At 35.2% G+C, this 26281-nt stretch overlaps 1 protein-coding gene across 1 annotated transcript in view; it reads left to right on the forward strand.

Annotated features, from left to right (window-relative positions):
- The window catches only part of USH2A (usherin), a 377385-nt gene that overhangs the window by 213337 nt on the left and 137767 nt on the right, over positions 1 to 26281 (forward strand). The window contains exon 37 of the mRNA XM_085219239.1: positions 5476 to 5655. Coding sequence (XP_085075365.1) covers positions 5476 to 5655 — 180 coding nt within the window. The remainder of the gene's footprint in view (positions 1 to 5475; positions 5656 to 26281) is intronic.

Genomic DNA, 26281 nt, shown 5'->3' on the forward strand with positions numbered 1-26281 from the left:
TGATTGGGAAAGTCGGAAAAAAAAGTATCATATTTTAGTTTTGTTTTTCTATTCTGACATTAACTTTTTCTATGGCCTAAGATAAGATGCTTAAACTCCGCATGCTAACACATACCTAAATCAGGCCAACACATACCTTGCAAGTTTTTGTGTTAGTTAACTAAGCAATCTTTGTGTTTCTCTAGGTCAGTGCATGAACTTTTCCTTGACCTGGATTTTTTTCTACTTTTATTCATTCTGTAGCCTTTTGTCATGCAAATAGTTCTGCTTCTATCTGTTGTAATACCGTGAAGCAATATGTTCTCTAATGCAAGAATGATTATCAGAACCTGTGTGAACATAATGGAAACAGTAGAGATTGGTGATATTTCAGAACATGTTATGAAGCCTTGAACTTGCCTTCATCCCCAAAAAACACTTTTACCATGTGCTGTCATGAAATATGCAGTGTACTTTTGTGACTGAAGCCTCATGCTATTTTGAAATAGAAAGAAAATAATAGATGTTCGTGATGATCATACTAAAGTATTTTTAGCTTACTTAACTTTCAGGTTGAAATCTCTCTGCATTTCACAAATTAATGGTTCTGTAATATTTCACATGAAGCTGGGGGGTAAGGTAAGCAGCTGGTGAATTTCTAAGGATACTGCACCACATGTAGGAAGTGGTGGAAATTCTTGGTTTTGCAAAGGTTCAGTTGTTGAAGTCCCAAATGAAAAATGAGCAGAGAAGAATAGAGAGGCTGATTTTTGCCCTCATATCTTCTTTATAATGGGAGCTAGCTCTTGATGATTGAGGAAAGGAAAATGCGTGAGCACTCAGTGAAAAATTTAGCCAAACTCCTTGCTTTCTGAAGTCAGCACTCTAGTTGTGTTAGTGTGCTTGCGATGCAGACTGGTTATGTTTAAGCTTACTGATTTAAGACTTACAAATGCAGTGATCATAATCAGAGTATTCAGTATTTTGGAAAAGATTGCCTATGCGTATGAAACATGAGTTTTTGCAGTTTAATACATTAGGAAGCAGCAGCTCTACTTTTTGGCCTTTTGCCTTAAAAACACTAATTGATCCGGATAGGAAGAATACCCTTAAAAGTGGCAATTTCTAGAAAAAAACTAGTTTTAAAATGTGAGATGAATGCATTTGGTTTATATTATCTCATTTTTCATCACAGCCTTTGTCATGAGGATGGTTTCATGTCGTACCATTTTCTGCACTCCTTACAACCTTTGTCACATGAATAAGATATCAGAACGCTAATGACTAATATACAGTATTCTGTGTCTGCTGATACTATACTGTACTACTGTGACCTTTGCAATATTATGTATTCTGATTGGCTGTCCATTTCACCTCTTCCCCACAAGTTAATAAGGCTGTAAAAAGGAGAGAACTTGAAATGGCCAGCCAGTCAAATTACAGAATATTGAAAAGGTCAGAGCAGTACGGCACACAGAAAAAAATTACGGAATATATGAGGCATTAAAATTCTTGTGACAATGATTATAACAAGAATAGAAAAGGATACCCATTTATGTTATTTCAATCTAGTGAACCCCAAAGGATGATGGACCCAGGACAGCAGTAATTTACGCACCAACGACCCTCAGGAGCTTTATTCACTCATTTACAGTGGCACACAAAAACAGAAATGCACGTCTGCTCGGGAGCCTACTTTCAGTTGCCCAACAAAACCAGAATGAAACTTCAAATGCAGATAGTCACCATCGAGGGTGCTTTGTGAAGCTTAGCACTTTTAAGCAATATTTTTTTATGAGATACATCCTTTTGTATCTTTTTAACATAAGAATATTTTATTACTCATCTTTGTTTCAAGTATACATAGTTTTCAAGTAAGTACATGGATATTTGTTAATCTTAATTTCTTTAATAGGATAATATTTCCTGAAACATTGGTATACTTTCATCTGTCATTAACTAGGAACAAACTGGTAAAAATACACTTTTTTTCTCAAGTACCAGACTTAGCCAAAGAAATATTTCAGAAATACTGAAAAATATCAAGTATCAGTCCTATGAGCAAGAAATCCGATAATAGATCAGTGATTCAAAAATTATGGAATGACGTTGAAGTATGAGACAAATTAAGGAGTATGAGGAAGCCTTTTGTGTTTGTAAATGGTTCAGTCTTTTTTGAGAGGTGTATGGTGGCTCTGAACTCCCTTTGATCTTAATTCATCTTTTGGTAAAGGTGTTTGGATGCCTAATTTTTGAAGGACATGCTGAGCCAGGAGTTTATTTTCTGCCACATTGGTTGCCCTTGTTAACTGTGTCTTAGGGACCACTTTCTTGTTAGGGTGCTCAAGGCAGGAGCCACAAGGCAGAAATGTGCAGGAACAAGAAGGTATTCTGGTAGAAACCATTTGTGTAAAGTAAAACAATGTCTTTTAGGATGATACCTGTGTTTGAGACTGTTGCTCTTTAGGACTGAAGCAGACTCGTTGGTAGGCTAAAGCAGAATCAGTGAGCAGGGTGGAGAGAAGTATATACATGAAAAATGGAAAAAGAGGCATCATCTACTTATACTCTCAAATAGACCCACACTGGAGCAGTCTAGGCAGGAGTGGCACAGAGTGATATGACAGGGTTATCACTGTATCACTTTCTGTCAGGCTGAACCTATGTGTCTGCATTTTCCAGCCCACTGAAAGTAAAGTTTAAGCAGTGAAAAGTGGCAAAGCTGCATATTGCAAGTCATCCCCAGCAAGACCTGCATTTTAAAAATGTTCTAATATTTCACTTGCCAGTAGCAGTAAGTTGCTTGGCTGGCAATGGGGATAAAATACCTTTTGTCCGTGTAAAATTTGATTTGGGAAACTTGGAAGCGCTCCTCAGGTTTTTATCAGAAGCAATGAAAAATTGTGAATTGCTGTGTTGTCTTGCTCATTGTAAATCTGCAAGTTCGCTTTTGAGCTGAATAAAATGGTTATGTAATTACATACTTCTCCTAATTATTGAGTAATTATATACTTCTTATAATTGCCAAGTAATCACTCTGCTATAACTAGAATTTAATGTTACAACTAATTGTATAATTACTGTATATTAATGTTGTTATCCAGGCAACTCAGAATAGTGCTATCCTTTTCATTCTTTTTTTTTACTCTAAACCGTATTTTTTAAAAAGATGTATAGTTTGCCGTTGGAAAATTAACAGTTGAACTTGAATATCAGAAGTACATGCTTTCATTTGGGGCTGGAGTTGGTGAGAATTAATATATTGACATATTCGGACTTCGCTGAAGATAGAAAAGGTTGATTTTTCTTATGAAATAGTACATAAATTGCTGTTAGGGAGCCTTTTTTTATGCTTGAGATTTGAATCTGCCTTATGAGCCTTAATCTGTACAACTGGAAATTTAAACTTTTCTATACATTGTATGTGGAACATTTAAAAAATGCACCTGTTTTCACAGCCAGAAGAGTCTGTATTTCACATCATTGGAACTTTAAGCATGTATGTCAATTAGCCATTTGTTGGCTTTATTGTCATTAATAAAATAATAGGTGCATATAACAGTCACATTTTTGGGTGGATGTCATAAACAGTGAGTCACAGATTGCATGGTGATGCATGGGAAAAATGTGATAAATGATGGGAGAAAAGTGCTTTATTGGATTGTTCCTACTCCCCCATCACATCCAGGGACAGTTTCATAAAGATGCCTTGTGCCTCTTTGATAGACAGCTTAAGAAATGACATCAAGTAAAGCAGATGCATTTTTTCTAGTGCTGACTGAGTAGACAGTGCACGAATAATCTCAGACAAAATCACTTCTGCAAAATTGGTATCTCTGTATATGGCATATGTAAAAGTTGATTGTTCTTCTTGCATGATAAAGAGCTTTGCCTCCCTTGCTATTTATAAAATAAACTCTCTAAGGCTAACGCAAAATTTGTTGAACTCCAAAATAAATCCATCAGATTTCATGAAATGATTATAGATTCACACTACTGTAGTCTGTTTGAGCAGACTGGCAACTCATGTAGATAGAAGGTGAGCACTGAGGACATAAACTGCAAGATGGACTTATGAAATGGCTCAACTCATTTCTCTTCTCCAAAAAGTTAGAGTTAGCTTGCCATATGTTAGCAAAAGAATAATGAAACACTCTGTGCAGCTCTGTGAATGTTGCAGTAATAGAGTGATATGGGCTTCTACCGTAAGTGTATCATACAGACTGTTCATAAGGACTGGACAAATGTACAGACCACTCATATTTGGTAAAATGTAATGTGAGAATGATGAAAAATGTACTGCAGATACACATTTAAGCAAATGTTATGGAAATATGGAAATGCTTCAGGTTTAATTTCATTGTTAACAGTTCACTTGATACTTGCATAAATTAGGTTAATTCAAAAATGACTTTAAAAAGAATTTGTCTGTTTTCGTTAAATTGTATCTTAGATTTTGTAGAGGGCTCAGACTTCAATATTTAATCTTTTGCCTGTGATAATGCCTTAATTTTAGCTATTTTTAATAGCTGTGTTCTGCTTAATCTCATTCTGTACCTGTGGTCTTTGAAACTTCTGAGATTCTTCTGTTGTTTGTAATGCAGAATTGCCATTGATATAAGAGCTCTGCATGGAATGATGGATAGTAGTAATTATATTAATCGTTTATATAGCGTTTTAGTTGATCAGAATATTGGGCAGTCTTTGAATGAGCGCAGTTTTCTCTCGGTTATATGAGTAAAATCTTCATTGAATCAAAAAGTTATTATTTGACAAATAATTATTTTTTGTTTTCCAGTCTTGCTTACAAGTTATTCTGAGGATTTTTATTTTGTTATTTTTATAGGGTCGAATATCTGTGTAGCTTAAGTCTGATGTCTTGAAACAGTTGTAGAGGACAGGCAGTGGTGTCCTCTGATGATTTAAACAGACAATCTGAATACTTAGGTCCTTGTTTTATCTTTGACTGGATTGCTGGAAAACATACACTTCTTATTGCAGAAAAGTAATAAAGTTATTCTTATACAATGGAGTTAGCTTATACTGGCTGCTGAACTCCTAAAATAAGTGTTTTGTTTTTTTAATGATTTCAAGAAGTTGAGCAAGTCTCATAGACATGAGAACTGGATTTAACATTTTAATGACCCTGACCAGTTTGCATCTACCATTCTCACACAGCTGCTCAAGAACACAAGTCATTTCTGACAACTGGCTTTTGTTTGCAACATATAGCACATATACATAACAGTCAGCTTTGCGACTGCATGATTGTTCCATTTGTTTTTCAACTTGTACGAGTACTTAAAAATGTTATCCAAAAGAGGAAAAAATGGGGAACAATATTTACTCTTCAAGTAAGACATTTTTATGTTCTTGATATCAATATCAAATTTTTATTTGAGTAGAAGTTTTGCTTCTTAAAGAACAGCAAATCACATCAGACACAAAACCTAACGTTTGTTCTTCTTCCTCCACATCCTTTCTCTTTCTTAACAGCTAATGCTAATTATTCTGTTGTAAATGGTACTCGAATATTATGCAGCAGCAACGAATCCAATGTATGGGTACCCATTAAAGGACTGATTCCATTTTCTAACTACACAGTGCAAGTGAAGGCTTCCAACAGCCAGAGCAGCCTGATAAGTGATGCTATAATCATAGTGATGCCTCCGGGAGGTAAGTATGACAAACTGCTGTTTCTGTGCATGTAACAATTACGCAAATACTCTGTTTAACAAATGTTATTTATTGTTACAGATGAGGACTGGAAGCTCAGAAGAATGTGTTTGATTAGTAGTTCTTAGTAACAAAATGTTCTTTTCAGCTTCAAATTTATTGCAAATTTATTTACTCAACTGGAAAAGATGGAAAATGAAAACTGGTAGTTGCACAGTTAACGTATTAGGTAACTAAGAAGAGCATCATATGCCTTTTTTTTTTTTTTTTTTTTTTTTTTTTTTTTTTCATGAATAGTGTTGGATTCCATCATGGGGGAATAATCTAATCTAAGAGTGTAGAGAGAGTCACTTGCATTTTTCAATCTGGTGTAATCTTAAGAAAGAAAAAACCAGTTGCAGTGTGCTGGTTCACAATGAAATACTCTCTAAACAACTTTTAGCATTATCTTATACATGTATATATGTATACATGTAATTAAGCAAATACTCTCTAAATTCTCTGCATGTTTGTTTGTTTTTTAAGTGAAAGCTTCAATTTGCAGCTGATGTATATTTGCTCCTTTTGTGTTCTCTTTTCATAAGCATCCTAACAAACTGGCTTTTATTGAAGAAATACCGGTGGAAACAGTGAAGTTAAGATGATTTTAAATCATAAAATGAGAGCCTGGTTGTGCTTGATCTTGAGAGATGTGTAGTTGCAGCTGAGTGGAAGTAGTGCAAGCAAATAGAGGCAACCAAACAATAACAACAACAACAACAAAAACCTCCACAAAATAATAAAATTACAAAAAAAATATGACTACTCTTGGAACAGTTTCCTTGGAAAAGACTGATTTGTTTGGTGGCAAAAAGAAAGTCTTCTGAAAAGTGAATAAGTAAAATGTAGGGCTTATATGACATTACTGAGAAAGTTAAAAAAAAAAATGAAGTTCCAGTACATTTTGTATTTTTCAAACCTGTTTTTTGAATTAGGCATAATGTATCATAAAACCAGATATGAATTCTACTGATCACTTAAAAATGTACCTAATCCCAATATTGCTGTTTGATTCTGCATGAAGAAATAGCAGAATTTGGTAGTGAAAAATTCACCAAACGAAAAGGTAAAGGATTTTTAAAGATGGACAAGGATGCACAAGTTTATGACAGCCATTAAGATGCACTTTCTTTCATCATTAGATTGTTGTTGATTACAATTAGAAAACTTATAGCTTTGAAATTATCTTTTTTATGACCTTGTGGTAGTTTAAAAGCAATACCTCATTGATTAAATAGGTTTTAGTTCATGCTTCCTTTTTGTTAATGATCTGAAAACATATTATCCTGATTTACACATAAAATCATGCTGAAAAGCATGTGGCATTCACTAGGATATGTGTGTTTAAGTAGAATTAAATTAGCAGTGAGAGTTATTAAAGAAATCTTCCGTACTATTGTCCAGTGGACTGTGATCTGTGGTGAAATGAATAGTAAATGAAGCAGTACATATGAGGGAAGCATTCTCACACACTCTATATCCTCACTATACATGTAAACACGTGCAGGCACACATACATATATATATAGGACAATGTATGCTTATTTTACAATGATATTTATTATAAACATTTTGCCATGCAATTCAAATGTACAGTATATTATGAGCATATTGGTAATTTTGCATTGGGTTGTATTCCATCACTGGCAAATGCATTTCATAAAATGAAATCTGGATCTTACTAAAAACATTTTATTTTTTACCTTAGTGGCCAAGTTTTCACTTTAGAAGTTGTATTTCATCAAAGAATGAAAGAGTTCTCATTGTATGCAAAAACACAGCCTTCCAATGGGTGTAAAAAAAAAAAAAAATTAAAATAATTAGTATTCTCTTCTTAAGGGTAATAAAAATGCAGTTTCTAAAATTACTTTGTAAAAAGTACAGGGAGCATATTAGAAGAGTGTTTAAATGGGATAGGGAATGAGAGGATAAGAGTATTCATATTGAAGTTACTGCAAATCGTTATTTTTTTTTTAATTAATATCCAGTTGTTTTTTTTTTTTTTTCCAAAATAAATTTATTTTGTTTCATTTTTTATTTAAAATATAATACACATAATATAATGCACACTGAGTCTTTAGTGTTACCTGATTGAATATGGCTTAATTTTTCATCAGGTTGATTTGCTGTGCTTATAAGTCGATGTTTAAAAAAAATCTTGAAAAGAAGGAATATATTTCATCTAAGCTCTTGACTAAAATTGCAGTGCAGGTTCAAGAGTTCTTGGAAAGATTAAAAAAATAAAAACTGAATCCAAATGTTAATCCATAAATATGAAACTTTCTTTTGACCCTTACCCTGTAGTGATCTGGAGTTACTAATGGGGTTAGGATTTCAACTCTTAATGGGTCTTGGTGCATTAGTGTTTTGTATGCATGGAATTCAGCATTCAGTTTAATAAGTGGTTGACATTGGTGATGTCCCTTAATTTGCTTAAATCTAATTGGCTCTTTTATCAGTCAAACCTGTATGGATTGGCAATTGATCAGAAAGGGTCAGCCATGACTGTGCATGTACTTAAATGCTGGATCCACCAGTTAAAGTCACTGTTGCATAATAAGAAGCTGAAATCGTGAGAACAAACGATCTTCAGAGTTGGGAGGTAAAAGAAAGCAGAGAAGTTTTTCAGGATGTTCAAGTTCAGAACAAAGGCATTATGGAGTATATAAATTTTAAATACGCTGCTTTTTGCCTCAAGACTTAAAGCATTTTTTTTCCAGATGAACTGAAATCTTGTCTGAAACTGTCTTTGTTACATCAAAGAACTGCATAGAAAGCTAAAAGAGATGGGAGAAGCATAAAAGGGCATAGTTTAAAATGATTAGTGACAAATTTCATACCACATAGGTAGAAGTAAATTTTTTTGAATTTTACATTTTTTCCGAAAAGAATAAATTTGTTCTATTTATCTTGTCCTAAACTGCTTTGGTAGAAGTTGTAAAAGATAATGTACTAGCCAAGGCTCCACATTAATTTGAGGATGCCAGGCAATAAAAGATCTGGAGAACAAATAACTTTAGAATAATGTAATTAGGTAAATGAAATGATACAGAGGATGTAAAACTGCAAAAATCTTGGAGAAAATGTTTTTGTACAGAGCACTTGGTTATACATTTTTCTCTTTAATCAATGTTGTTTTTTGATGCATTGGCAAACAGAGGACCCAGAGAATTTGGAAGTAAGTGATAGTAAGCTAACAGAAATGAAAGATGCAATTACTATTGGTAAGACCTTGTTAACTCCACTTGTTCCCAGCCACTGGCTGCAGGAAAAAAATGTGGTACGGAAGGGAATGGGAAGTCTTGCATGCAGAAATGAAGAGGTTGTTTTGCTGAGAAATAGCAGTGAAGAGAGAGAGCAGAGAGAGACAGGCTGCTAATCAGACAAGAGACAGGAACGTGGAGGCTAACCCAACACCAATAAGAAAGAAAGCACAGGAAAGGACTGCATTCCCAAATGATAGGAGGTATGAAACTTGTTGTGGGTGATAATTCTATGTTTTATTGCAGAGAATTGTCTTTGCGAGGTTACCTGTGTTGAATATTACCAACAATAAACTTGATGCTGGTTGTCTGTAGAAAAGAACTTAATGTTGATATATATTCCTAGTCGCTAGGTAATATGTAAAATGGAGGATACACAAGAAAAAAAAAAAGTGCTTAAACAGTGAATTTCTTTTTAATCTCTGCCATAATTTATGGAGTATGTTGCTGTTTTATATTCTTGGTCCAACTCTTGGTCAGACTCATAAGCATCTGCTCTTTGCTGGTCAAATGTTTGTAGCCAGGATGCTGCATGCCTCTGCCTTACAAGCTCCAGCTTCTCAGAAGCAAAAAGTGAACCTACATATTTATCACTTGATGTTTGTTCACCATCTATAGAACATGGCAGGCAAAGGATTTCAGCTACTGTTAGTTTAGGTAGCAATGCCTCCGAGACTGGATATTGAACCACATCATAGCATCATTGATCTAATCGTGCAAGCAAATAAGAACCACATTGTACACCTTATATTCACATCTGGAAACATTTGCTCATGCAAGTTAATCATTGGAGGCAATATGCCTCCTTGATGAATTAGTAAATAAAGCAAACAGAAGTCCAGAAAGAAAAATCAAACCTGTGTACACTAAAATTTTCCTGAGATAAATTTGTTTTTTCCATTCACTCAGGATCACGTATATACAGTCATACCAGAAAACCTGTTTTGAAGCAATTTCCTAGGTTTCAGATTCTCATTTCTCTCCTTTACACTATTCTTCCCCCAGTCCTTCTCCCTGTAGGCATGGAATAATATCCAGTAGGATTCTTTTTGTTCTTTATCTTCTGTTTCTTTTTAATTTTTCATCCCTTTCATTCTCTTCTGCCACTTCTTGTAGAGTAGTAAAAACAAAATTGAAAAAGGGGAAGAAAAAAAAAAGACCAGCACAGGGGAAAAAAAAATGTTTGTGAAATCACATTGGTAGAAAAAAAGATATTTTAAAAAGTTCAAAATTCTCAATTCTCTTGTGATGTTTCTGTACCCTCAGACAAATATAATTGATGATTTTTATAAGAAACAAGAAATATTTTTTTAAAAAAATTAGTTGTAAATAATTTGGTGGAGGATGTCTATGGAAAGTTCTGAACAAAAAAATTATAGCCATGTCTTTTCTAGAGGTAGTTTAAGGAGAGAACTGGATGGACTAGGGAGGGGGATAGAGCTGCCCTACATCTTTCATCAGTGACCTAGCTAATTAAAGCATGTCAGTGGCAAGCTGTGTAAATTGTCCATTCTAGTTCCTCTCATCCAGAAAGATGATTTCATGGGGATATAAGAGTAGGATTGCAAAAGCACTTGTGTGTAAAACTGGGAGTTGCTCTAATGAAACAGTAATTCTTCTCTAATCTCTGCAGTATTGATCTGATTGTCATTTTCATTAGTTCTACTTTCTTCTTTTATTCCCCTCTCCCTTTCTGTTCAGCACATCCTTCAGCATTATTCTTGTGCTCATTCTTGTTTCTGAATGGTTGTTTTTGGTGCTCTAGATGGCAAGAGAAGTTAGAGGAGCTCTCGTTCCTCAGCTCTCATTCCTGAGAGATAATGTCTTCAGGTTCTGGCAATGGGAGGCACAGAGGTGCCCATTTTTCTAAATTTCTAAATTAATTTTCTAAATTACAGCCAACTGGGCCTCAGCCTAACTTCACGCATCATAAGCACCTCAAGGTTGCTTTAAACTGTACCCTTACCAAATTCTTATTTCTAAAGCTGGAGACTGGCAGAAGACAAAGGCATTCAAACGCTTATTCCTTGCTCTTCTTATTGGTTCCTTCCCTTTGCCTTGCATACAGCCTTTTTTTTTTTCTTTTTCTTTTTCTTTTTTTTTTTTTTTTTTGGCTAGGAAGATCCACTGTAATTTCGTGTTCCAAACAGCAGGGATGTTTTTTCAGCTCTTTGCTTTCTGTTTTCTGGAGCTGCATGAGACAGAGCAAGATGATCAGAATTGCAATTTTAGTTGCCCAGGACATGTATGGTTCTGCTTGGTTGGGGAATGACAGATGAGAAAGGGAGAGCTGTGCAACAGCTTGAAATAGCCCATAGATCATCCATAACCAGGCAATTAACCTCAGTGTGGAGGTCTCGGTCCAGGTCTTTCCAAAACCTTAGGATGAGTTCCAGGCAGTATTTAAGATCTCATGGAAGAAATCTGTGGTAGAGCAGATTTCATGCTGGAAAACTACAGCTTGGTTGTTCTGAAAACTAGAGAAATACATAGAAATGGGGAAAGCAGCCAGAGATTTAGCAGCAGATCTCTATTTAAAATGATTCTACCATCACATAAACCTATTTCAGACCAATTTTAGTTACATATAGAAAATATTTAGATGAAGCATGCAATTTTTACATCTTAAACCTGTTCATGTGTTTTTTCATTCTGTGTAAATCTCATCTAGATCATTCCCTACTCTAACTAAAGTCAACATTCTTTATGCAATAAACTAGCCTGTTTCTGCTATGTAAAGAATTTTATAATAAAATGATATTTGAATTCCTACTGAAATATACAGAAGACTTTTGAAAAATGATACCATTAATTTTATCTTTTAAACCATTTTCCAGACATATGCAAATCTTAGAAACTGGATCAATTTTTGTTACTTTGCTAGTTTGATAAATACTGTTTTTCTAAAAAGTTCACTTTAATATATTTATTTCTGACAACTCATTCCCCTATAGGTTTCAGAATAAAACAGCATTTTCATAAACTGTCAGCAAAGGCAAGTGTCTATGGGTTTGTTGTTGTTGTTATTTTAAGCAATATTTTCTGCACTTGCAGCATCTAAATTATGAGAGTTATCTTCTGATCATAAAACATTTGATTAAAGTGACAACATTTTTGAAGCTACTTTGCACAACTGAGTACATCTCAAAATTCCTCTGTTTTTGATGAATTCTGCAAGGCTCCAGGAAAGTTCTGCCAGCTTGTTTACATATTCTTATTCTTTGTTAAAGGGAAAAAAAATAAGGATGTATCAAGATATTCCTGATGGTTAAGCATAGATATAATCAAATACCCATACTTTTCCTTCCTTTAGGTAGAAATATATGTAGGGATGTTCTTCTTAAAACATCATGTCCATAGAAATGCTTTGTGTAAAAAATAACTAATATTTAGGTGTTTTTTTGTTCAGTTTAGAAATAGACCTGAAATTGAATTTAAAAATTTAAACTTCTGATCTGAATTCTTATAGTGAACGTCAAAATTTTTTTCCATTATAACATTATTTATTTGCTCTGGTGACGTTTTTCTTTTTACTTCTTTTTCCTAATACATTGCTCCTCATTTCCGAGTAAAGTAGGGGAAATAAGCTGCTCTTCTTCCTTATGGAGAGAAGGGAGAGAAAAGGAAAAGTGGATGAGAATAGGTCATTAGAGTCACCATTTTTCCCCTGGTGTCCCTATAAGATAATGCACTTGTATGCTACTTACCATCTTACAACAAAGGCCACCATTGGATTCCATAGTCCTTAGTCATTTCTGACTTTGTACGTTTTTTCCTTACTGTGCTTTTTTAAATTTTTCTGTCTGCATGCATGTGCAGATACACACAAGCAAGTATGTGTATGAGTGTTCATGTGTACATATTGGATTTTAGCCTGTTTCCCTTTGGATCTGTATTTAGGTGTGACTTAGGATTCTGACAAGGAAATACTACCCTTTTAGGAAGACTAATTCCAGTTTAGTAAAATAAGAGAGAAAAGAAATTAATGTGTTTCATATCACAATGAGGTATGTCCAAGATTCAACTATATTAATTCTTACTATTTTTATGCTGAAATACTTTTATAATTCTTACAGATGTTTGCTGGTTTAGCATTCCGAAGGCTTATTACTGTTATTCCCATTTTCCAGATAAGTTTGCAATGGAAAGATAGGCCAGGGAAGGTAAAGAGACTCTGTATTCGTTCTAGCACTGACAAGTTTAATACACACGTCAAAAGGTCTGGCAGGTTCTCTTCTTCCCAAGCTTAGACTAGGATTGCCTCTTCACAAAAGGTGCTACCAAAGTTGAATGTGGCCTCTGTGTATACACAAAAAAACAGTTCACAGGTTGACTGCTTTTTGATTTTCTAAACAGCTCTTATAAAGCTTGTAGAAAGAAAAGAAACTGAAATTGCAAAGACATCATGATATAGAGAAAGAACACATCTCATCCCTCTTTTTTCTTTCACTGAAGTGGTGAATCTTCTTACATAGTAAGAATTGAACTTGAGATAGTTATTCCTAAGAAACTGATAGTGCTGTCCAAAAAATTGAACAAGATGTTCCTGATAATTGTAATCTGAATTAAGTAGCTGTAAATTTTCTGTGACAAAAATAGTCATTTCAATCTGTGCTCAAAAAATGGGAAAAGGAGAGGAAATGTTCCCTACCTCTGTTTGGTCTAGTTTAGTAGAGATTAAGCATTGCCAAGGTATTTACTTTATCTCAATATGGTGCAGTTCGGAGTAAATGCTGTGATGTGGCAAAATACAGTCTGGTTTGCAATTGAGTAAGGTTTGATGACTGTTAATCAATTAGACTACCCAATTTTGAACAAGAAAACAGTAGTCAAGATCTTTTCAGTAAAAGTTACTTGAGAACAGAGCATTCATTGTTTTATATCGACAGCCTTCCACCAATTTCAGCACTAGCTGAAGAATTGAAGCTAAGAGTCAATTCATATAAATGGTTTATTTGTTACAAATATCTAGAATAGAGCATTGACTGGTGAGCAGCTATTTAATAATGCGGTATGAACATTCCTGTGTGGATGGGTCAGGTATAAAAGGCTGTTAATCCTTTTACCTTATTCATCAGGCAAGTAAACTGTGTATTTTGCACAGATTGTGTGAATAAGTTTGTCTGAATTACTTTCCATTCACTTTAAATATGAAATATTTTGCTTCATAGGATAACATATTTCTGTCAATTGAAATGCTCTTTCTAATGGGGAACCAATCCATAATGACACAGTGATTTTTGCCATCATTCTGTGGAACAGAGATGTCACCTTTTGTGTTCTCTTGCACCTTATCTCTGTTAGACCACTGTTCATTAAAAAAAAAAAGGAGATCAGGATTGCTCATCCTGAAGTGACTAACATTCTCATCTCCAATCTTCCAGGGCAGTGTGTTAATCTCTTGGTTTATAAGGAAGGGAGACAGAATATAGTCAATCTCTCCTATTGAAAGTCTGCTACTATGCCAAAAAAATACAAATAATAATGCCTTATTTTTGAGGGAGATGGTGGGACAGGTACAATTGTAACCCAGGGATGCAGGTACTTTTCAGGTCTAGGTGAGGTATGTGCAGCGAAGGAGGAAGGGGAGAACGTCTTGGCTTCTAGGCATTCATGGATCTGGGCATACAGTGTTAATTGGTGGTGATACTCAGCATGAGCATCAGAGTGTGATTCTATTGCTCGTTTCTAATACAGTGTAATTCATTGATACTGAGGCTGCTGTGCTGGACTGCAATGTGAAGTGACAGCCATAGCATTACAGTTGTCAATTTTGAGAAATGATAAGAATTCTTGTTTACTCTGAAAATGTGATAGTTTGAGTTTGTCAGACTTGGCCTCGTATGTTACATAAGAGAATAATATACAGCGTTTTTGTGCTTCTCTAATTATAGTAGTTTTATTTTCAGAACTAAATTCCTGATTCTGTTCTTTGGCATTGCACAGATTAGTGCCCTTAGAGTTCTGTATGTTGATTAGTGGCAGGATTTGGTTGTATTAGGAAAAACATTCTATACTGTTAATGATGACAGATACAATTAAATTATTTCTCTGCTATTTTCTTTTATGTTCATACATTTTGCCCATTAATATTGATAGGCTTTAGAAGGTTGAGCACAACTGGGAGGGAAGCAAGCCCCTGAATGTTGTATTTTGCTCTTTGTAGAGCCGACAATATAATTTTATGTCTAAATGTAGGGAAAGCTGCTGACAATTTTTATACATTAAATTATAACTGAGAACTAATTCAAGGATCAAAGATGCTCTTTGGGAGAGATCACTTTAGTGGTAGAAAAAATGATTACTTTTTTCCCAGTCTCATATATTTGTACTGTACGTCTTAGAAATACCATTCCCTACAGTTTCTGAATCTTGATGTTTAATTTAACACAAAGGTCTTTGAGCAGCACAATGGGAGGGGGGCTTCTGCTAGTAAAACCTCATAGAAAGAAATTGAAACGTACATGTTTTTTCTCATTTATCAAAGAAGTGCAAAAATCTAAACTGACATTTTATATCAAATGAATTATGAACTGTGTACTTTGTACCTAAGGGAACAACAACAACTAAATTAGACTTCTGTTAAAGAGAGAGAGAGAGAGGAAAAAATAAGCTTTTAATAAAATATACAGTCATTTTTAGTATTTTGTCTGAGCCTGACAAATTCTGTGCTTTGCAAGAGGAAGCTAGAATGTAGGCTACTTCAAAGGCTATATGCTTTGAATGCCTTGCAGTGAATTGAGAACCAGGATAAGATAGCATTTACCTGGGCGTCCTGGTGGACGACAGGTTGGCCATGAGCTAGCAGTGTGCCCTCGTGGCCAAAAAGGCCAATGGCATTCTGGGGTGCATTAAAAAGAGCATGTCCAGCAGGTCGAGGGAGGTGATCCTCCCCCTCTAAGGGGTAAGGCCTCATCTGGAGTACTGTGTCCAGTTCTGGGCTGCCCAGTACAAAAAAGACAGGGATCTCTTGGAAAGAGTCCAGCGGAGGGCCACAAAGATGGTGAAGGGCCTGGAGCATCTCCCCTATGAAGAAAGGCTAAGTGAACTGGGTCTGTTTAGCCTTGAGAAAAGAAGACTGAGAGGGGACCTGATCCAGGTTTATAAATATCTGAGGTGTGGAGGGCAGAGTGGTGAGGCCAGTTTCTTTTCAGTGGTACGTGAAGACAGGACGAGGGGAAACGGACATCAGCTGCAGCATAGGAAGTTTCGCACAAATGTGCGTAAGAACTTCTTCACGGTGAGGGTGACGGAGCACTGGAACAGGCTGCCCAGGGAGGTTGTGGAATCTCCTTCTCTGGAGATATTCAAATCTCGCCTGGATGCCTACCTGTGCGACCTGGTGTAGGGAACCTGCTTTGGCAGGGGGGTTGGTCTCGATGATCTCTAGAGGTCCCTTCCATCCCCTACAATTCTGTGATTCTGTGTGATTCAAGTCAGAATTTCTACTTAATAAGTATTGTTGGTTTGATATGTTTGTTTTCAGCCTTGTCTGAATCAAGTCAACTGGCTAAGATAACGTGCTTTGTAATAGCTTGAAGACCAAGGCAAATAGTATATGACTTTTTTATTATTCTTCCATTTGTGAAAATATGTCTGTTACCGAAAAAGATTTACAGGGGGCCACATTTTAGAAGACACTTGATTGAAGCGTGAGAGGTAAGTTTTTTAAGGAGTAATGTCTGATGTATTTTAAGGGCATGACTTAAGAGACATAGTCTTCAAGTGAGCAACTTTTCCTTTCACCAAAGACTTCCCTTAAAGTTGGAGTTTGTATAGTTTATGAGATTTTGTACACTTGCAATTTCTGTATTTCCTTCATGAATTTCAGTGGAAATATATTTATTTCAGTTCATTGACATAGAAGACACTTTGATATTGTTGTGATAAGCATCTACACTTTAGGGAAAACTGGAAATGAGAAGCTAAAATTCCATGGTTTCTTTGACAGCATATTCCCTAGTGCATTCCCATGGTGCTTTTTGATATATGAACAAAATATCCAAGAACTCTCATTGCTTTTCTCATATGTCATATACATATATTTCATAAAGATATGTTTCAGAAGATTAAGAAAGTTATAATGTATAAAAGCTTTCAGAAACTCTGCAAACTCCTTGCAGAAAGCAAAAGTGTATGAACAGTAATTGTGAGAATTTCATACTATGAACGTGTAATAAAATTTGAAACACAGCAAGACCAGCTGTACTTGTAGCTTTAGTACCTTTTTATATCAGTACAACCAAGAGGCTTGAAACAAAACCAAAGCTGTAATGTGATATATTAATGATGGAACAACTTTAACTGAGATATCCAAATATATTCATACCCAAGGAAGCAGTATTTTGTCTTTAGATAACCTAAGGAAAGTTGGCACTCCCAATAGCGATAAAAAAAACATCCAACCCTTTAAGTCCTTTAAGCCACTATGAAGAATGGTTTATTGCTGGTATAAACAATGGCATTACAGATACCTCTAGGGAAAGGTAAATGGATTGTTTTTCCTTATTTGTAACTAGATTTTATTTGTATTATTCAATAGTACTTTTTAAACAAAGATCTTTGTTCTTTCTGTTCATAGTACTCTACAGTATTTGATTCAAAACAACATTCAGATAAACGTAAATGCCATTGGAAATATGGCATTTTAAATGTCTATTTTTCTGTATTGGAAAGGGAAGAAGAGGTGGCAGCTAGAGTGGGTGCAGCATTTTGAGATAGCCACAGCAGAAATCTGGTTCTCTCCAGGCATTCTGTAGATTCAGTCTGCTCCACTATCCAAGGAGATGAGAGAGACGAGGACAATAGGAACTAGAACTGTTGGACCAAATAAACAGTTCCTTCTTTCTTAACACTTGCCTCTGAATTTCCTTATAAAAATCACAACTGTTGTGGTTTTCTTTGTTTATGATTATCACATACGACATAAAAGAATTCAATTAGGAGCTGTGAAAAAAGTTCAGCTTTGTGTTGCCTGGATAGTTATCCAGCAACTTCGTTGAAAGTTCTTTTCCTATTCTTTCCTAAATGAAGAAAGGATTTGAGGGAAATAATGTCAATTGCAGCTTCAGATGTTTCATGTCCAAAAGGGTAGTCCAGTGACCTGGATCTCACTGATACACAGGATGTTCAGGATACAGTGAAACTGTGCTACCACTGTGCATAGTGACTCCCTGAAACCAGCTAATCAGTCATCTTGTCAGATCCATTTTCTATTTATGGACACTCTCAAGCTGGGATTCCATCATAAATGGCAGTATCATCATATGCATTGCACAGAAATTTATGGATTAAAAATAAATCTTCTTGAGGATCCAATTTATTTGCAAACCTGTATTGTTCTCCTGTCTACACTTAGGAATATATAAACTCATGCTTTGTTGAAGCACACAGCAATGGCAGGGTAGATAATTCTGTGAGTGGTAGTTCACGGGCCCATTCATACTGCAGCAGTATGCACACTGCCAGCATTTGAACCAGAATTCTTATTTGATTTAAATATTTGTATCTTTTCCGTTATCTCACTTTCTTTTTCAGTTAGGTAGCCCTATTTTCTTAGTTTCTCTTGACATATTCAGTGGAGATAGGGCAATAATCATGTGCAAAAGGCACATCCACTTGCCTTTCTGAAGTGCTGCTTTCTGGTTTTGAATATCCTATGTCACCCTTTTGCTTTCAGTCATAGAATAAAATATATAGTATATCAGAAATTCATTTTCAGCAGGCCTCCAATGAACACTTCAGAGATGTCCATGCCCTTTTCATTTATTCCTTCTTCATCTTCTCTTATGTTAGGAAACCTTATTGAATTCTTAAGCTGAAAAATTGTTAATTATGAAATCAACTTGTTTATTTTCTTTGCATGTCTCATTTCTGGGTAAGATGTTTGTTTAATCCAATGGAGATTTTCTGATTTGAAATCTTTCTGCAGCAGCTTGATCCTGTTACTATATGTTCTTTTTACCTAGGGCACTGATTCTCTGTCTTTGTAAAGTTTTTTGTGACATTGGAGATTACCATCTGTATCTGTTAGCTTGCTCTCTTCTACTCTTCAAGCCACATAGGTTTAGACTTTCTCCCCTGGAACTTTTCCAAGTAATAATTACCTCATTTGTTGTTGGTTTTTTTTTTGTTCTTTGTTTCTCTGAGGATTTGCGTATTTCTGAAGCTACCAAAATTTCTTAGGAAGGTTGATCCAGACCCTAACCACCTCCTTTATCTGCATCCCAAGATTGGCATCTCCTTGCAATCAGCCATTGATTATCTAAGAGCTTAGCTCTTTCATCTGTTGTCTCAGAGCTCATCTGGTGCTCCTTGCCATCACAGAAAATGACTATTCTGCCTTCCTATCATCTCTACCATAAACGTTTTGAAGCCTTTTAGGACTTCCTCAAGTGGACTATCCATTTCCTATGTGTTTCTTTGGTGTAAGTAGCTAACTCACCAACTCAAATATTTTTCACCTCACTGCAGCAGGAGTAGCCATGCTCAAAATCATATTGTAGCTACTGTTTTTCTAGCTTTCACCGTCTTCTAGAAAGATTGACCCTTACAGTTTGGCTGCTGAAACCTCAGAAATATATTTGTTCCAGGAATGTGAATTTTTATGTCACAGTGTATGCTCCTCCTCTGGCTCCTCTGTCAAATTGGAAGGATAAACATCAGTGCTATCTATTGGGAATAATTACATTCCTCTGTCATTTTTCAGTTCAGTATAAAAAATTAAGTCATAATCAGACATGAGCATCAAAGGTCAGGTTCCTTGATTAGTGCCTTCCATCTGATTCATATGCTAAGTTTTTATCCCTGATTCCTGAAATGCATTTCAAATGGCTATTGATGAAAAGGTTGAAATCTTCCTGAATAATTATCTATGGTTATTGTTCTGATGGGGACATGATCTTAGCTACAGAAACTGTAGCTACCTAAGAACTGATTCATTTCAAATATGATAGAAAGTACTAAAAGCTTGCCTACAGATCTTTGAAGTTATACCATCAACATTTAGAAGGAAACTTAAGAGGCTCCTTGCCAACGCTCTGTGAAGCTACCGCCAGTGTCAGTGTTTCCATCAATGTGAAAGATAATGCAACTGCCTTTGGCCAGAGTTCTCTGCCCTCTGATGTCAGTTGTAAGGGAAGCTGCAAGATTCGGAGGATGATGTCAAAAGCTCTCACCTGCTTCCTCTCCAAAAAGAAGAACAAATGAAATAAAGAAATCCTGAAATTCATTTCTGAAGCTGCTTCATGCTGGAAGCTGAAGATGTTACATAAAGATGAACATAATCTTGTTCCTTCTCCTCTTATCATGTGCATTCCTTCACATGAGTGAACATCAATGCTCACTCAAAGAGATATTTCATTTTGCAGGAAACTTAAGTCACATGTGACCCACAAGAGTTTTTTTGTTTAATTGTCATTTCTGTCCGATTTTGTAAAACCAGTTCTTACATTTTTCCTCGCAGTCTTCACAATCTTTTTTTTTTTTTTTTTTTTAATTTTGTGGTATGACAGTTACTGGCTAATCATCCTTTTAACTATTCTGATGAATAAATAGTTTTACTATTCAGTTATAAATTCTATCCAATGTCTTTATTACAGATATTATAATCATTAATCATTCAGTTAATCGCTTTTGGGCATTCTTTTGTATCTTTTAAAGTTTTGCATATTTCCTACTGAGTAGCCTGGGTAAACTTTCTAGAGAAGAAAGACAGATTACCTCTTAAATAAATATAAAGAAGACAAGTCTAAAAGACATTTTTATAGTGTTGACTTCAGTAAAAAATAGCACTTAGAAAAGGCATCTCTTAGACCCATTTTTACTTGATACTCATGTCTTGATTGCAGATGTTGATGAGAAAAAATTTCATTAAAAGGAGGGTGAGGGCTGATTTTGTTTTCCTTTAAAATAGTATTAATGAGGAATATGTAAGCCTCCTCTGGGATTTTATAAGAGAATTATATTAAAGTTCAGGTCTGCAGGCCAAGGAGTAAAGTTGGTTTTCTGGGTGTTACTAAAATTGTATTTTGCAGCTTGAAATACCAGATATTGCAAGTGAAGGAAAATTTGCAGTTAAAGCTCACATGATTAATGCAGATCAAGACAAATTTAAAATGTAAGAACCTACTATTTTTATTTTTCTGAATGTTATTATACCTAGTAAGTAATATTAATGCTGAAATCTAGCAAATCTACAAAGCAACTCCTTTTCAATCGAAATTGCTACTATAGCTGATCAATAACACAGGGTAGATCATGAAGAAAGATCAAGATGTTTTTGTACCGTTTATATTATACTTCTGAAAATAAAATTTCAGGAACATTAAGTGCGAACAGGTTTTGATTTACTAGCACTAAGAAAATTAAGCCATAGCTTTGTGTCTCTAAAGTTGCTTTTTCACAAAACAAAGTTTTATTTACTTTCTGAGCCCCAGGGTGGGACAAGCATGAAGGTCACCACAGGTCTTCCACATTGTGTATTCCAAAATACATTGGCATACGTTAAATGGGGTTGTGCAACAAAGTTAAAATAGGGCTATGTTGTCCGTGGTAGATGTATTACTAGAGAGAATAGTATCTGTAACTGAAAACATAAATCAATGAAATTATAACATTAAAAAGAGTATCCAAGAATACTCTGTATCTTTATTAGGTGTAAAACAGTGTGGAGGAGAATGTTCATTAAATGAAAAATCAAAACTAGTTTGTGTATTGACTATGCACTGAGTAGGAAAGATGAGTGGGGAAAAAAAGGGTTAAAAAACAAACCGGTGAAGATATGAAACAGGAAAGAAAAAAAAAAAAAAGCAATCTTGCTAACAGATAAAGGTTTATAACTAGCATGCCCTTCTAGTGATGACACAGGGCCCAACATCATAGCTTGTCTTTCTGTTAAATGAAACAAAAACACATGCCCATGATCAGAATTATGGTGAACACAATGTCTGGAATTATTTGGACTGCACAAACAACTAGATAACAGGCATACCTGGAAAATCAGGAGAAACAAATGTCAAATTGCAGAACAGATTGCCATAAAAAGTGTTGTAATGAGATGATCTCAGTATGGGCACCTAAAATAGAAAATGCATCAGGAGTATCTAACAACCAATGTAATGAGATAAAGAAATGGGGTTTGTGAATTGAACCTGGAAAAGAGTGAGTAGCCATGACTGAGCAAGACATTCCTCTAAGCACAGTCTGACTGCAACTGTTCCTTTGTGTTATGGTTCAAACTGCAGAGTGTCTACTTTAATTCCCCTGTAGTTAAATATCTGCAGTTATCATTTGTATACATGTGTATGAAAGATATTTAGATAAGATGTGCTAAATATTTCATACAAATAGATGTAGGGAATTGTAGAGTTATACTTGTATACTTCCAAACAACTATATCTGCCTATCTGAAGATATTATGGATATCCACTATTTGATAACTCTTAAATGTCACTTCACCAAAGTTGCACTGAGTTTACATCAAGTTGATAGATACCAAAACCAACTCTTCTGATTTTTCTTCATCTTATTAAAGAATAATTGTACAGACCTTTTTTTAATTAGATGGTTTATTGTCCAATTATTTCACTTCTGCTAGTCCTTCCTAAAGTCTGCTTTCAGATAATTTAAATTTCAAGTATGTTTTGATAAGTGTTATGAATATTTCTCCAAAAATTAGGCAACTGTTTAATACAATGCTTGTTGCCCTCACATGAATCATTACTTATGAAGCCGCCGACTACTGCTTATGCTATTTAAGATTAAGAAATTGAAGCAAAAAGTTAAAACAGTTTTCAAAGATTACTTAGCAGTGAAGTAAGGATCTGATCTTCCTTCACTCATCTGTGTGTACCTAAGTGTCTAGAATACAATATATTATTGTCAGATTGCAGCATTCCATTTTTTATTATTTTGTGGAGTTATTAATTAATTAATATTCTGATTACAATTGATATCTGATTAAATATTTTATTCTGCCTTTGTAATTTCTTCAGACAAAGTGTGACTTTCTGCCCTGCTAAGCAAGGATTTACTAGGCAAGTTGTTGATTCAGTAGGTTGCAAGTGGAGTGGTTGCCTCCTGAGGGCAATATTAAAGCTTGGAGGGGAGATTTTTGAGCAACATTGCGTCTTAAAGGCAATATATCAATCTGTTAGATACATGGATCTTCTGTTGAGAAATTTTCAGTAGAATTATTGCTGGTTTCCACTTATTATTTGCATAGTAAGGAGTCTCTTGGGGTTATGGATTGAGCAAAAAGGGTTAAATTGAGGGAAGCATTACACTGAAGACCTTGATGATGAGGAGTGTTTGAAACAGTGAACAAATGTTCCGTATGCAATTTAGAATTGCCAGTTTTGGATGTAAGTGCTCTGAAGTTTTAATGATCAAAATATTATTATTTTTACAGAGCACCTTTATTCATTATGACTCAGCAGAGGCTCCAAAATTAAATAATCCTACTCAATTCCTTTTTGGAAGAACGTAGTAAGGACATTCTCTTCAAGCTACAGGAATCTTTTTGGATGGAATAAATTTGCAGAATATTCTAATGTGTTTGTTTGAAAGTCGTGACGTAGAGTTATTCTACAGGTTAGTTGACTTTCAGAGAAGAGATTTGTCCAAATTTTCTACTCTTCCCTATGTTGGGCTTTTGTTGGTAGAAGAGATTTGAACATTTAGCTGAGATTACCTTTGCCATTAAAATAACATCTGCACTGTGAGTTGTTATTGACATTTAGACAGATACATCTTTGTTTTTTGATGAGTATTCCTGTATCACTGTAATAACCATCACTATACATACATAAAGATTAATCAGAGCTTTTACTTTGTGCATCTCAGGGAGCTTAACAAAGAAGGATAAGTATTATTATCTGTATTTAACAGATTGAGAGAGAGGGACAAAGGTGAAGTGATGAGTCCTGACAGAGCTGGAAATTTAACACTTTTGCTTCCTCACTGAGTTGCTCACACTGCCTCCTCAATAACAGTGTTAACTTTGACTTCCTGGTGAATTTATAACTCAGCTAATTAAATTCATTGTTAGGTGTAGCTTCTCTACTATGTAGAGAAGTTCTGTGTGCACTTAAATAATTGGTGTGTTTTAACCTGCATACAGTTTTTAATGAGACAGTACCCTGCTTTGAAGGGACATTGAGTCTTTCTTTTAGTGTCAGCTTAGGAAAATACTTTAATATTTTCTAATATAAGTTTTTATAATAATTGTGCTGTATTTCTTATTCTGGATGAGTTTGCCTGTTAACAACTTCATGAAACACTCCATGATAGCAAAAATATTGTATATTTTATAACAGAGAGATGTGAAGATAGCTCTGAAATTTTGAAATACTTGATACTAAGACTATCTCTTTTCCCATCTTTTCCACGTCTTCTCTACAAGATAATGTTGTTTTTTTGAAAGCCTTGCTGTATTTTATGTTCATAAACTTAAAAATCCTACATTACCCATCTCAAGTCCAACACTGTTTATGTTGCTGCATGTTAAGTGAGATAAATATATGTTCTCCATTTTATTCTGAGAGTGCAATTAATTCGCACACACAAGCATTTTGTTTGCAAATGTTTGATTTTGAAGTCTCACCTGTTCAGTCACCCTTATTTTTGCCCTCTGAGTTGAGGTACTCTCAGGCTTGATTGGCCCTGAAGATGATGGCAAAGGATTTGCAGGCCATGGATTACATGAATCTCGGATATCTCCTGGATTTGGTAACAAGGAAGATTTCAGGTTTCCTTGGGATTCCCCTGAGCCTCATTGTCTAGATCTAGATAAAAACATCAGAAAAAGGGGTCCAGAGGCAGCCAGGTTGGCTAAACTTCTGAATTTTTATGTTGCCCTTTTCAGAGTAACAGAGAAAAGGGGAAGAGAGTTAGGGAAACTGGAGATCTTTGTCTACTTCATCATCTGGAAGAGTGTTGCAGGTTTACATGCCAATTCTCAGTAGTAGAATACTTAAAAATAACACGTATGCCAGCAGAGAGCTGGCATAACAAAGAAAAAAAAAGAAAGGAAATTCTTTTAAATTCTTCTGAGTACAAAGATGGTCCAGGGGCTGGACAATCTCTCCTGCAAACACAGGCTGAAGGCACTGGGCTTGCTCAGCCTGGAAAAGAGAAGGCTGCAGGAAGAACTCATTGCAGCCTTCCACTATTTAAAAAGAGTTTATAAACATGAGGGAAATCAACTTTTTACATGGATAGATGCTAATAGGACAAGGAAGAATGGTTTTAAACTAAAGGAATGTAGACTTAAATTAGATGTCAGGGAGAAGTTTTTATGGAGAGAGTGGTGAAATGCTGGTATAGGTTTCCGAAAGAGGTTGTGGATGCCCTCTCCCTGGCAGTGTTTAAGACCAGGTTGTATGGGGCCCTGGGCACTCTGATCTAGTATTTGATCTATGCCTGGCAACTCTGCCTGTGACAGAGAGGTTGGAACCTTGAGGTCTCTTCCAATCCAAGCCATTCAATGAACTTAAGGGAAAGGGAATGAGTCTCCAGATTGCTGCAATCCATGTCTTGTATACTTCTATAAAATATAATTTGGAACTGGATGTGAAGAATTTTGAAGTTCCCCAGTCATAAGCATGAGTAATCAGCATGAAACACATCATACATATTTTTGGGTGCCTGTGTCAGTATAAACAAAAAATGTGGTGTATGACTGGTGATTTTTTTTTCAGAGTAGATGCCATCCTTCCATCTGTTCCAGGGAGTGTAGAATTTGGACAGTGTTTCACAAAGTCTGTTACTTCCCCTTTTAGTAACCACCTCATAAATGAAGATCATAAAACTTACTGTAAAATACTCTTCATTATCTTACAACTTATGCCTTGAGGCTTATAACTGCACCTTGAGTTACAGATCTCCAAGACTGTTTTTTCAATAAAGAGAAAGAAGAAAATAACAGCAACAAAAATACTTGTTGAAAGGACCAAAGAAAGAAGCAAATAGTAACTACCGGACCATGAAAAGCAAAACCATTATACAAGAGATTAAATGAGAAAGGCAATAGCTTTCTAGTGTTTTAATCCTCTGGAAAAGAGCTACAGACGTGCATTGTATATAAGAGTTCCAGATGTGTTTATGTACAGAAAGTTTATCCAACAGATTGTTTTCTTTCTAAAGAAAAACAGACAAAGCCATAAACTCCAAGTTGGCATAGTTCTTTTTACTGCATACAGTGAAATTCGCAGCAGTTAAAGGTCATTTGTGGCATCATTAGTGACAGATTTTGATCTGCAGTTCCTGGACTTCATAAAAACTAATTTCCTTAACAAAACGGTGAGCTAGAGACTGAGACTTAA

This window comes from Meleagris gallopavo, chromosome 2 (genome assembly GCF_905368555.1).
Source record: "Meleagris gallopavo chromosome 2, MGAL_WU_HG_1.1, whole genome shotgun sequence".
Lineage (NCBI taxonomy): Eukaryota > Metazoa > Chordata > Aves > Galliformes > Phasianidae > Meleagris > Meleagris gallopavo.